Source organism: Perca fluviatilis, chromosome 1 (assembly GCF_010015445.1).
Source record: "Perca fluviatilis chromosome 1, GENO_Pfluv_1.0, whole genome shotgun sequence".
Taxonomy (NCBI): domain Eukaryota; kingdom Metazoa; phylum Chordata; class Actinopteri; order Perciformes; family Percidae; genus Perca; species Perca fluviatilis.
In genome coordinates this window covers 26208748-26223747 of record NC_053112.1, presented here as the reverse complement: position 1 = coordinate 26223747, position 15000 = coordinate 26208748, and the positions used below count along the sequence as shown (strand labels likewise).

The 15000-nt window shown below is 40.6% G+C and overlaps 1 protein-coding gene across 5 annotated transcripts in view; it reads left to right on the top strand.

The window, feature by feature from the left end:
* Window positions 1-15000, top strand: part of pax5 (paired box 5) — an 83043-nt gene that overhangs the window by 12785 nt on the left and 55258 nt on the right. For all 5 annotated transcript variants that reach the window (XM_039802012.1, XM_039802022.1, XM_039802024.1 and 2 more), the window contains 4 exons: window positions 3284-3449; window positions 7094-7291; window positions 8121-8185; window positions 10955-11080. In XM_039802012.1, the coding sequence (XP_039657946.1) occupies window positions 3284-3449; window positions 7094-7291; window positions 8121-8185; window positions 10955-11080 (555 nt within the window). The remainder of the gene's footprint in view (window positions 1-3283; window positions 3450-7093; window positions 7292-8120; window positions 8186-10954; window positions 11081-15000) is intronic.

The window sequence follows — 15000 nt, the reverse complement described above, 5'->3', positions numbered from 1 at the left end:
TATGGCTCAAGCTCTAAAAACACTGGATCCTACATTTCCCATAATGCAAATGCCTTAGACACAACTGCATCAAAGCAGTGTTTCTGTAATTTGTAGTTCAACCCAAAGCTGGGATAACTGACAACATAATGAGGGTTATTTTCTCAAGACTTGACAAAGCTCCTCCAGAGCTTCAAAATACATCATACAACTGTTTTTACTAAGCTGAGTAGTGGAGTGCCCCTTTAATACACCTGTCATACCACAGCCATGATAACACAAATGGGAAAAATGAAAACACGTATCCTTTAATTTAGTAGATTGCTCCACAGATTCTATGATAAATACAGCTGATGTGATAATATTGTCTTTAAAGTTCATGCTGGTTGTTACATTTCATGCCATTTAGACTTTGAGCCTCGGTTGAGCCCAGCTTTCATTCTGCATAAATATGACTCTGTCTATATATTGGTGTCTTTTGTAAAGAGCGATTGCTTTTCAAATTGTGCTGTCTGCAGCAGGCATCTGCATAATGAGGCTTCTTCTATCTCAAAAAATAAAGTAGTAAGGAAGAGAGTGACCGCCCGCATCAGCCTTTTAGAAATAGCTTTGTTTGATTTCACAGAATGAGACTGTAGACTTCACATTTCTGTATTTATCCTCAATGTGTGGATCTATTTATATTTGAGCTGGAGGAGAGAGAGAGAGAGAGAGAGAGAGAGAGAGAGAGAGAGTGTGTGTGTGTGTGTGTGTGTGTGTGTGTGAGTCGTGCGTGCGTGCGTGTTTGTGTTGGTTTCTTTATTTTATGCTGATGGAGGGAAGAAGAGGACAGGGGGACAGGTTCAGGGGACAGTGTTGTGTTTAAGGGGGTATCCCTGCTGGGGTAATGTGTTTAAAATCTATTACCCCCACAGCTAGGATTAGCGTGTGTGTGTGTGTGTGTGTGTGTGTGTGTGTGTGTGTGTGTGTGTGTGTTTCCCCTAAAGACGTAATCACTATGGTAATACAAAAGCCAGTGGATTATGTGGTAGAAAAAAATCTGGTTGATTTATACTCTGCACCCACATACACTTACATATACACACACACAAAAAAAAACACACACACACACAAACACACACACACACACACACACACACACACACACACACACAAATACACACACACACATACACATGTATCCTATGTATCCCACTACTACTGCTGACTATATTACATTATTATATATAAATATATTGGCTAATACGGTGGTTAGCATTGTTGTCTCAGAGCAAGAAGTGTCTACAGTTTCTGACTTGATATGGCTTTTTCGATTTTCAATGAGAGTTTGCAGAGGTGTGAATGTGTCTGACTGCTGACCCAACCGAGGTCTACCCTGCCTCTCCTCCGGTGCATGCCTCGAAATGCTCCAGAACTGGTATTAGAGCTGAGTTCAATTCGTAGGTTAATCAAATAGTCGATTACAGCAAAAAAATGGCAATATGTTTGATAATCAATAATCGCTTCATTCATTTTTGAGCAAAAATGGCAATTATTTTCTGGTTTCAGCTTCTCCAATGTGATAGTCTTCCATGAAAGTGAACTGAGTATATCTTTGCATTTTGGGTTGTTGGTCAGACAAAACAAGTAATTTAAAGATGTCACCTTGGGACATTTTTCATTATATTCTGACAAGATGGATGCAAACTATATCCCTCTTTATACTTTGCTCCAATTCCCACCCGTTGTTGTTGTCCCTGCTTCTTTGCTGCTGCTATTTAAATCTGTCGATCACAAATTGAAGTTTGTCAGATGGATTACTGTAAGAATTTCTATGTCGAAATAGTTACAGTAGCAGAAGAGCAAAGTCTTAAAAACGTTTTTAATCCCACAAACAGAATTATGTAAAGGTTCAGCTTGTATTCTGTTCTATTCTAATCTATTCATGTGTAAACCATTCTTATTCTCTTTCATTCATTTCCCCTATACTTTCATCCCTCAGGGGGAATATTAGTGGTATCCTTCTGAAAGTGGCCAGGGCCAGGCCTTGGTCACTAATTAATTGAAATCCCCTCATTTACTTAAGATCTTAGCTTACTCTGCCCTGGGTGAAAATGGGCAAAGTTTGCACTTTGGAATATCAAACTGGTATTATTATGCTGAGCCAGATAAAGCCAGATGTATTTGAGATAGTAAATGGACTCCAGCAGCTGTGAGATCCTAGCCCAGAAAGTGTGACTCTGCTGAAGTTAATATTTCTTAACCAAACCTCATAAAAATATATATATATATATACACACACACACACACACACACACACACACACACACACACACACACACACACACACACACACACACACACACACACACACACACACACACACACACACACACAAAGCAACTCCAGCAGCTTCATAAGATTATTTTTGTTGTACATGCAATTATATTTTCTGTGTTTGTCAGTGATTCAAGGGAGCTGACATGCTTAGATTTCCACTAAACATGTTTTAATGTGAGAATACAGCTTTACAAACTGTTGACCCACAAAAACAACATAGTAATGGCACAAACACAAAATAGTGTTTTTGTTGAAGCCGTTTGTCAGTTGACTTTTGTCTTTCACTGGACAAGAGATATCCATGAGGGTGAGAACAGGCGGCATTGAAGCCGAGCAAATAAGTGGATAATAATGTGGACACTTTAATCCAGACTGGAATGTGGCTATTGGATGTGATGTTTATGTAAACATTACTGATACATGGCTGAATAGCCTTTAAGCAAGGCATTTTAACTCTAACTGCTTCAATGGAGCTGTTCAGCAGTCAGCAATGTGTCAGGTCTAAGTCAGTCTGTCTTTTCAAAATATGCTTTTATTTAATCCAATACGAGATTACACGAGGTTGACATGAAGAATCATGTTGGAAAAGCAAAAGTTACTTAATGTGCAACATGTGTGACATTCTTGTGCCTGTCCAATTTTTCTGTCGCGTCCTTCCAATAATCTAATTAGAGGGAAGGCCATGCCTCGGACATTATTGATGGAGTAAATGTTTTAGTTTTTATCAGTGATTTTGTTGATCACTGTGTACTTTTTATGTGATGCACATGTAGCTAAAGCCACAATTGTTTAGTCCTCTAAAATCCTCGTCTCATCATTGCATCATCAACCTTCATTTGGTCACTTACATTTGGACACATTTATCTTTGTCTCTTTATTTTGCCTGTAACCTAATTCAATTTCTAGGCAGCCATAATATTTCTCTCACTCACTCCTCCTTGACCTTGATTCATTTCAAACTTCCTTTTCTCTCTCTGTCTTCTAGGACATGGCGGAGTGAACCAGCTCGGAGGTGTGTTTGTAAATGGCAGGCCCCTCCCAGATGTAGTTCGACAGCGAATAGTGGAACTCGCCCACCAAGGGGTTCGACCATGCGACATCTCACGCCAGCTACGAGTCAGCCATGGATGTGTCAGCAAAATACTGGGCAGGTAAAAGGCACACAAACACCTACGACCATATGGTGCCAGCGCTGAAAATATTTAGACCCTTTTTACACACTCGAACGATTGGCTAAGGTGTATAAAAATGTTGGCTTCCGGGTTTGATGCCATTTTTTTTAATTTTTTTTTTTATAATTGAGTATCTGGTTAAATTTTGGGTCATCCTGCTTAGTTTTTTTGTCAGCACACAGGCTTCAGGTTCAGTGTCGGCTAAGCATGTGTGCTGACAAAAAAATTTACAAATACAAGCTGCATTTTGTTTTAGCTTGCCTCTCACATTCTGTTCTCTATTCTTTTTTTGTTTGTTGCCTATTTAACCTTCCTCTCCCCTCTCTGTATCCTGTATTTCACATCCGACTCCTCTCAATATTTCTATGTCTCTCTTCACCCCCCATCACCCCCCACCCCCTTTTCTCTCTCTCTTTGCCTTTTCAAAGCTAAATTCAAGAGTAAATCCCTGCTCGTTCCGTCCCCCGGAGAAGAAAGGGGGACAAAAGGGAAAAGATTCATCACTTTTGGGAATTAGCATCAAAATGAAAGTGGCACCATATTTCTGCACCCCAAAAAAGAAAAGAAAAAAAGACAGAGGGAGATGGAGAAAGGGAGAAAGACAAGAACAAGGAATACAATCAAAAGGAAAAGGCATGTTAAAGAAAAAGAGTGCAGGAAAAAAAGAAAAAATGAATGAGAGACAGAGAGACCATTTGAGGGGACGGAGGGGAAGGATTAGCTACAGCGACCCTCAGCTATATCAAAAACTGTGTTGGTCATTGTTCTCCCTTACCTCTCTTTTTTTTTTTTTTTTTTTTTTTTTTTTTTTTTTTTTTTTTTCTCTCTCTCTGTCTTTTTCTGTCTTCCTCTCTCTATCTTCCTCTCTCTCCCCTGTCCTGGCCGTTCAACTCACTGAAGCGTTACCGTGAGGGGGGAGGAGAGGGGATCGAGGGATGGAAGGAGGGAGGGAAAGAGGGTTGTTTTATCCTCTCCTCTCTGTCTCTCTGGTGCCAGCAGAACAAAAAACACCAACTCTACTACTCTGTGTGTGTGTGTGTGTGTGTGTGTGTGTATTAGCTCATCGTTGTGCGGATATCAATAACCATGCTCGTTTATTCACCAATGATTCAGCTGTGAATAATTTAAATAGTTTTCCATTTGGAAATAGATTGTTTTTTCCTTTAGCTGTGTTTATACTCCAGCTGTGAAAAGTCAAAATGTGCAACACCCACATATGCACACACACACACACACACACACACACACACACACACACACACACACACACACACACACACACACACACACACACACACACACACACACACACACACACACACACACACACACACACACACACACACACACACACACACACACACACAGAGACAAGAGACAAGAAAACGCACATTTTACAGGAACACACATCTTCACGGAAGGGATTACTCTACCGTACAGCGGTGGAGAGGGGGGGGGGGAGGACAGAGAAAGAGAGAGAGCAGGTTTAAGACTGACTGACAGCTTGCATCCACACACTGCACCCCCCTTTTACTGCAAGCTGTGTAGCGCATTTGCTGTCCTCCCACCCCCTGCCCACATGCCCCTTCTGCATGCAAATACATTCATGAAATAGCCATGGTGGACACGAAACGCCTGAATCTGTGTGTGTGTGTTTGCATTAGTGTGTGTGTGTGTGTGTGTGTGTGTTTGTGTGTGTGTGTGTGTCAGTGCCATCCTCTTCTTACCTCTGTGTCATCTTACAGCCAGACATCATAAATATTTTTGGCATCACATTTAGTAATTTAGCTGACACTGTTATCCACAGTTGATTCTAATGACCGTGACATTAGAAACATCTTGTAGTTAGGTTTTTATTTTACCGAAATTTAAGCACTGAAAATAATGACGAGGTCAGTTTCACATGTAGTAAGTCAAGGGAACCTTAGCCTATTGATGGGGCTGCATCATACTGAGTAGTCTAATTTTATTATTTTTATTGATATGATATTAACATTTTTATATCATTACAATAATAGTTGTCTCTGTATCGGTTGGTTGATGCGGAGTACTCTTTCCGCCCTGATGAAGACCCAATATGCCCAACTAATTTAGGGCATTAAATATAACTTATTCCCTTACTCTGTAAGTCTGAGGGTTGAAGACCTTTTTTGCAAGGGACACCAAAGCAGCAGCATAAACAATTTCAGACATAAGTGATCTAACAGAAAACACTTAATGAAAACTGACAACAAAACTAAAAAGGCCAAATAGAGACAAATACCTATGGAGTCCTTTACAATAGAATTTACAATAGTCCTAAATGAGGCTTGAGTTATCAGTTTATATTTCCTCGTAAATATATATGATGATGAAGTTGTGAGAGTCAACATATATGGCATTTGTTATATTGTTTTGTGTTTGTCTTTATCAAAGATATAATATAAAAATGGTTGGTTAGAGAATAGGTTTACATTTTTTCAAATGGCAGTGGAAGGATATATTGTACACAAAGAGGGAATTTCATACTAAAAACACTGTGACTTTGGAAGATAACCACTTGATATGACTCAGACTCATATTAGCTTCAGCTGACTTGCATTTTTGCCATAGATAAACTCTGTGAATTTTGCATCCCATCAATCACTTTACTTCACTTTGTCAGTATGGACAGTGAGAATGTGAACCTACCTATCTTGCAAGCAATGCGACACAAGACAGGAGGATGTTCTTTTTTCAAGATCAGGTGCAAATGGAGGAGGAGGGTGAGGAACAGGCCAGAGAGAGATGTGTTTTTTGAAGAGTTTTGAATTCAAGCCAAAGAGAAGTCCTGACCGCAGTGGGAAGGTTGTTCATCTACTGAGGAGCCAGGAAGGGAACGAGTTGAGACTGAGTGAAACATCACCAAATCACCACAAGGTGTAAAGTGTCACGAATGCACCAAATTCTGAAAATGAAAATAGTCTCCAGAAAAAATGCACTATATGCTCCTGCTTGAGTAATTCTTGTTAAAAAACTACAGTACCCAGCTGTTCTCAGAAAGGGTCAAGCTTGAAAGCAAATTAAACTATATATTTGTTACCAATTTTGAAAGATTTAAAAAGTAGGAACCAATGGGCTTGGTGCGGAGGACCACAAACAACAAGACCACAAGACAACAAGACTTGTTGACAACAAGAAAAGTATAAAATAGCCTCCATGTAAACCTTTTCTTATTTAGGTGGGATTCGATTACTTTTGCACTGTCATCTGTATTGATGAATAAAATAAAATTAGACAACAAACATCAGATCAATTAGTCAGGTCACACAGTCAGGTATATACTTTAACCTAGTTCAACTTCTCAGCCTCATCCTTGTTACATTACATGCATTTATATGTTTTTATACTATTTTGGATCTTTTAGAGTTCATTTTTTTAAATTTCAAGATGACATAGTACATCTTCACTTAATTAAAACACCCTGGGGACTAGAAGCAATACGATTAAAAAATTACAAATAATTAAAAACAAGTTTCAATGGAACAGATTCAACCTTCCAACAGTTTTGACTATATATAGTATACAGAATACAGTATCTCTTCTAGAAATACTACAACCTTCTTGTGTTGCCCCTCATGACCAATGCAAGCTTTGATTGGCAGGTACTATGAAACGGGCAGTATTCGTCCCGGGGTGATTGGGGGATCCAAACCAAAGGTTGCTACTCCCAAAGTGGTCGACAAGATCGCCGATTACAAACGCCAAAACCCCACCATGTTTGCCTGGGAGATCCGGGATAGGCTCCTGGCCGAGAGAGTGTGTGACAACGACAGCGTCCCCAGTGTCAGCTCCATCAACAGGTACTACAGTCTGTGTCATCTGTGTGTGTGTTTGAATATCAACTTATAGCAACAGGTACTGAGTGTAGGTAGAGCTCAGAGCAATATAATATTGTGTGCTTTATGTGTTATGTGTGTGTGTGTGTGTGTGTGTGTGCGCGCGTGTGTGCGTGCGCATGCGTGTGTGTGTGTGTGTGTGTGTTTGTGTGTGGTAAAGAGAATGGCAAAGAGGCCCCAGTCTCCATATGTATGAAGTGGCTGCAGTTCAGTGGTTCAACACGATGGTACAATGACAACCCTTTCCCCTGAGCATAGAGGCAGAGAGAGAGGGAGGGATAGGGAAATAAGAGAGAGAAGGAGTGAGCAAAAGAGACAGACAAAAGAGAAGGAAGGTGTGTGAGAGTAAGGACAGAAAAAGACACAAAAAGAAAGGAAAGAAAGGAAAAGGAAAGGAAAGGAGAGGACATGAGAGGAGAGGAAAAGGGGAGGAGAGGAAAAGAAAGGAAAGGAAAGAGGAAGAAAAGGCTTGCATGAGCAGCCAAGCAGGAAGTGTGAGGCCCCTCTGCCATGTCAGCCTGCCTTAGCCACTTCACACACACACACACATACACACACACACACACACACACACACACACACACACACACACACACACACACACACACACACACACACACACACACACACACACACACACACACAGTTTAGCTCCCACGATGGTCATGTTCTCTCTGTCATTTAGAATCCTCTCACACACACACACACACACACACACACACACACACACACACACACACACACACACACACACACACACACACACACTAATATCTCCTCTCTCCTCCTGCAGGATCATTCGGACAAAGGTTCAGCAGCCGCCCGGCCAAACAGGCTCAGTGTCGGCTCACAACTTAGGTAGGTCTGCTGCTATAAGAAATCCTGTTTGGAACTGTCAAAGCAAATGTTACAGTAGAGCCGTTTTTGTGTGAGTCTCTTAGGAGCCTGTGTGCCATATGTGGAACAATAAAACATATTGAAATTCTGGACCTTAATTCACAGTGAAAAGAAATGAAGGTCTTTCCTTGAATGCTTTACTGTAATCAAGATGTTCTAAAATGAAGAGTAAGGTAAAATTTGTTAATTGGATGAAGGTTTCTGTTTTGTCCATTTTCTGCTTATTACAGTAAGAACATTTCTATTTTTAGTTAAGGTAAATGTAGGGTTTGTGTGTTAATAATTTAGAGTACTTAAAGTACTTTTTTTGTCCTTATTGTTGAGTGGAGAGCTGACAGGAAAACAAAGTGAGAGAGTGAGGGAGGACAACATGCAAAGGTGTCCAGCTTAATGCCCATAAAACAATTATCATAAGCATTAAAATGTCTGCTAATGGATATCATGATTGCGAATAGACAGTATGTTCACAAATTCTAGTTTACAGCAAGGCTGGATTATGGATTAAGGCTGGACCGGACAAAGTATGCAACTGCCCCCGAGGACCCCTCAGGGGCTACCAAGGCCCGCATTTATTATGCGTCAGTTGGTTTGTGTTCATTTGATTAATTGCAAATTTGGAAATATGCACCACTAAATCACATAATGAACTAAAATGGCCTCAAAGCAGGTTCTGAATTATGACTGGTCTACTGTACCTGTCTTCTGCTTATTCTTAAATGAGTTTGTGTTCAACCAAACGATCACATACAGCTTATTACTACCGTTTTGTGCCTGTTTGTGGGTTAATTCGGCCATGTTTTGTTTTGCAAACATTAAATAAGCACAATAAAGTAATCTTCCATCTGATTTTGACGTCTGGTGAGTGAAATTAATATTCTTGATCAAAAAGACCATTGACTCTCCTTCAGATTTACATGGTTTGGCTGTTCATTTGTAGTTTCTAATAATAATCTAATAATGTTACAGACTAAAGCAATATATCTATTACAGCTATGACTGAAACATTATTTCCTTTAACTCTATGAATTTTTCAGAGTACAAATAAATATGAGTCTTTCCCTCCCTCTCTCTCTCTCTCTCTCTCTCTCTCTCTCTCTCTCTCTCTCTCTCTCTCTTCCTCACTTTGCCCTACAGTGGATTGTGTTTCGGTGTCTCTCATATCTTCATAATCGCACATTGTCTATTAATCTAAATTAATTTCACACACACTGCTCCCTGACTCCTGCCTTTTACACACATTAAGTAGACACACACACACACACACACACACACACACACACACACACACAAAATCATGCACACACACACACACACACACACACACACACACACACACACAGACACATGCACGCTTACAGATTACACAGATAAATGGGTCCCACTCCCAGGCGGAAAATTGAACATTTGGATTTGCAGAATAAAAGCGTTACGTCTGATAAAAAAAAAGAGTGAAAAGAAAGAGAAAGGAAAATCTGATAATTGAAGTGCTAAATCAAGTGATGGGAAAAGGAGGGATATGCATTCATTAAACACTCCTTTTCGTTAGCGAAGGAATAACGTCTGGAAGGGATCTTGATCCTCTGGTTTATCATTTCTTTTTTATTCCCTTTTCGGTCTTGTTTTTCTGTGTTTGGGGGGGTCTGCTGGGAGAGAGGATTAGGATGTCTGTCTCCACACCTTTCTGTCCCTCCTGGGATACCATACTGTCACTCAACCCCATGTCCGCTTACAGGGGCACAGATAAGGGACCAAGGAATGAGTGACTGTATGTTTCGGTGTGTGCCTGTGTTTGTGTGTGTGTCAGGAGGTTGCAGAATGTGTGTGTGTGTGTGTGTATGTATGTGTGTGTGTGACTGAAGCGGTGACAAGTATGTCGCTGTTTCGCCCAGCGAGGAACTTGTCTCCTCCAGGGGGAAGATTAGAGAGAGATACAACGAGGGGCAAAACATAGACAGACTCATGTCCTTTGGTTTTTTTTTTATTTCAAGCCTCAATTTGGTCTGTATGGCTGAGTAAAAGTTTTAGAGGATTAAAGAGCATTTTTGTTGACTTTAGGGAGAGAAAAGTGGGATTTCACTCATCGGTTTTTGTTTTGTATCTTCCATCTGTGAAGGTGTAATAAATAACTGAATCACGACATAAGTGATGCTCTTCAAGTAAAAATTTAAATGTAGTAGCATATGACTCAACATTACACATTCTGGAACCGCCACAAGGTTCTGTATCACTCAGTATCAGTAAGATTTTATTTGTTTGCTTAACATCATATAATAAAACCATTCTTTAAGATGCTTTATAGTATGTATGAATAACAGTGTGCTATTGGGCTCCTGCAAAGGTGACCTTTTCTATTATACATAAGCCTCAAACAAGGTGATTTACAATGGTAACACATCCCTTTCTTTACAAAATCCATCATGAATTCCTTGAAATCCCCTAAAACAAAAGCTGACCCAGTTTATCAGGGCTCCAATATAATTTATTACAAACTGGTTTAATTTTGAGGATCACTCTGATAATTGATTACATGAGCATGGTACTCTTTAAAATATGTTATTAATATTGAGTTGAACATACTGTAAGGTGGAAAAAAATAATTGCAGCAGACATTTCATTCAAATTTCAGAGGCTCAAAGTGTTATATCATATAAACATGTATGTGGTTATTCTTCTCACTTGCTTGTCTTGTGATTTATCAATACATTGTATTGTCATGTGGTCTGTCTGCAGCAACGTCCGTGGCGGCAACACAAGTGTCAGCAGTGACCAGCGACTCAGCCGGCTCCTCGTACTCCATCAGTGGCATTCTGGGTATCAGCTCAGCTGCCGACGTGGGCAAGAGGAAGAGAGACGAAGGTGTGCAAAAGAATATTTGTGTGTTTGTGTGCTTATACGAGTTTGTGGTAATGGCATTTTTCAGGTGCAGGTATACAAATACACAACATACATACACAATGTGGGCAGCCTCATGGTCCCCTCCTTTCCCTTCCAACATAGAGAGTCCAGATGGAAAGAACTCGGATCAATAACAGATGTGTGTGAGTGTGTGCGTGTTCAGGTGCAATATGGGAGTTCTAAACCAAACATCTTCATTCAGAAACCCCTATTTGTTTACTAACAGTGCTTCACTGGAGAGCTACCTGAGAAGTCCGCTTATGCATGCACTATTGATCATATAGCCTGTCATACCAGATCAATGTTGTATGCATGTTAATGAGTTGTGAGCTTGTGTGTGTGTGTGTTAGCACATAAGGGGGTTCTCACATGTACTGTGTGTTTATGTGTGTGTGCGTGCATGTGCATCCATGTGTGCATGTTTGTGGGTGTGTATGTGGCAGTGTCAGTGGCATTAAAAAGCCATCACACAGACAGTCTCCTACGGTAAATGAGACAGGACCAGATGTCGGAGCGAGGTGACAGAGCCCCACTGGGGGCTATTTCTCGCTCTCTGTCTCTGACACACGCACGCACGCACACACACACACACACACACACACACACACACACACACACACACACACACACACACACACACACACACATACACACACAGTGTGGGGTCCTTTTCTCAGTGCTGATGAATTTCCAAAACATTCCAGCAGGTTCCAGGATGAATCCCAGGTGCACCTTGTGCATTCTGATATGCTCGGATACAGCCCACTTACCCATCAGCAGAGCACAAAGACTTTAGACCTGACACACACATACGCCCTTCACCCTGTGTTCCTCTTATTGCCCCCCGCCCCCCTTTTAATGTCTGGAGTTTAGATGTGGCACACACACACACACACACACACACACACACACACACACACACACACACACACACACACACACACACACACACACACACGCAGTACAGATGAATAATGATGAAGTTTGTTCTAGAGACTCTTTATCCACACAACGGATAGCTCATAGTTTGTACGCATGTTGGATCAAAGTTTACCTTGTTTTGTGTCCCTCAATAATTGTGAGCTTGCGAATGTGAAAGAAAAAAGTGAAAATGCCAGAAATTCGATAAAAACTCAAAATAACCGAAAAAGGTTTCCACGCTTGGCCAAGGTAGAAAAGTTGTTGTATTGTTTGTCACAGAAGTTTCGGCTGCACTGAAGAGACAGAAAAATTGCGGCAGATAACAACACTCAGAGCTGTGTGGACCCATAAGGACACTGTAACCTTCCTCAAATTGATACATTAAATAAACTTAAATGCCATATTTAGTTTTCCACCATTTGACTATTGCTCTTTTAATTATGTCATCTTGTTGCACTCTCTGACCCTGCAATGGTTTAATGGCACCCAATAGGATAAATAGTGCCATCAACAGTTTTTTCTAGATGTGCGCAACTCCTAATGGATGGAAACACGCAATAATATTTGGTGAAAATGTGCACTGAATTTGGATAGAAACTGTCCTTTCCACAGCAGACATTTTGACTTTTAATAGAATGAAACACAGCACAGGTTTAACTTAACATTAATAAAGTGATTGCTCAGTTTCATTTGTGTTCTTGTTCCACGACCATGGTGTTGTGCCTGCTGGTTCACTGCCATCAGTAATGTTATTAGTTAGACCTGTGCTTTTCCAGCTATAGCAATTCAAAATGTATCAGGGGTCTACTTTTCATATAAAGCCATATTCCATTGACAAGAATAATGAGTCATGTATAATTACACAAATGTATCCCGCACTATTATGTGTGCTCTGATGTCTGTGGCACAGACTCTATGGTTGAATCTGCAGTTGAAGCTGAAGCTTTGTTATCTAATTAGCAGCATTATTGTTTCAGTTTGTTCCTTATGTGCGTGACGTGCTACACCATGTGCTACATGTGTGGTCTGTCTCTTGTTTTGTTGACTGGACCTTGTGTCTCACAATTCATATCAAAAATATTGTATCACTTCCCGTTCCAGTGAAGCATCCACAAAGCACTGTGTCGCCCGGCGTCACGTTTTGCTTGTGTGTTTTATCTGCAGTGTTTGTGTGGCAGAGGTCTGCGTGGTTGGCTCTGTGGTCTAATTAACAGCATTGCTAATCACAGCTTCCATTAGAGCAGCCCCCGCTGGATAATGACACACACACACAGCAAGGGGCGACAGGGGGAACAGCATGCACTGACATGGACAGACAAACACATACACAAATACACAATAATGCAAGCGTCTCACACACACTCACACCCATATGCTTGTCGGTGCAAACATTTGTACACAGAAGGAAAGAGACATAGACATACACACATCACACACACACACACACACACACAAGGCCAACAATCACACAGCCTTGTCGTGTTGACTTTATCGTTTTATATATATTTATATATATATCTATTTCTTAGTACAAGAGAACTATGTTATATGTGCAGTAATTAGACAGTTACAGTGTCTTTCATGTACCTCAGTGCATCTGACAAGGTTCAAACCTCGATTTTCCATGTATGAAGAAAAGCATTTAATAGTCTGATGAAAACGAGAAAACAATGTTTTGGTTTCCCTAAAACAAAATCAGGAAAAAAGGTGGCACTCAAATGCTAAATAATGCAAAAGAATCCCCTCTAACCTCTAAAAATCATTTGGGTGAATGTTAATTTGAATGGACTTGCATGTTTCTGCATGAAGCCTTTTGTCAGTGCATTGGTTGAAAATCACCAAAATGATCAAGGCAGGAGGTGATTCTTTTGCATTTTGCATTCTTTTCTACCTATTCCTGAATTTGTTTTAGGGAATCAAACACATTGTAATTCTTGTAGACCTTCTTCACGGCAGGCATTTTGACATGTCATACCCTTGCGGGAAAGGCACAAGTGCAATTAATAATGTTAACATAATGTGTTTCTTGCTATTATAAGTCAAAATGTCTGCTGTGAAAAAAGTCTATTTAATGGCGGACCTCCCAACTGAAATTCAGTGCAGGAGAAGTGCACCTGTTTCCTCTTATAGACTGGCTGATCCATTCAGGTGAATACTATTATATCTTTTTCTTTTTTTTAACGAACCTTTAGATTCAAGACACTGAGTGCATTTGAGATAGCTTCAGAGTTGGTTTTGTTATTGTGATATTATAAAATTGATTAAAATGATCAGATTATATGAACATCTGTGCAGGAAACCTTTTATTTCTGCTGCATACATAGAAATGTCAGCTGTGCAAGTGATGGGAACATGGCATGTGTGTTTCTGTGTTAGTGTGCGGTGTGTGTGTGTGTGTGTGTGTGTGTGTGTGTGTGTGTGTGTGTGTGTGTGTGTGTGTGTGTGTGTCGGCAGGACGAGTGTGTGGGGGTAAAGCCCTGTGGTGACCTGTGCCCCCGACCAAAGCAAGGGGAAGTGGGGGGGTGACTGGGGCAAAATGTTGATGAATGTTAGTGAAAGGAAGAACTTGACTTGTGGGGCCAAAGGGGGACTATTGTATCTTAACCTATTCTCTTACACACAGAGACTGTGTGTGTGTGTGTGTGTGTGTGTGTGTGGATATGGAGTTCAGGACAGGGGGGCCTGTTAAAATAGGGAATGTTTCTTTCCGTATGTATGTATGTTTGAATGAAAATCATGTATGTACATGTATATAATACGACTCTTTTGCATGAAGATGAAATATTTACAGAGAATGAGATGACCTCTCACCCCTTGTGCATCCACTGTGACATGCAGCAGCTTACCAGAAAAGACAAGTAAGCAAAAGATGGAGGATGGAGGAGAGGAGAGAGGGGAGCTCCGCCCTTCACCCTGAGTTCCTCTCAGTGCCTCCCACCCCTAAAAACTTTGATTTCTGA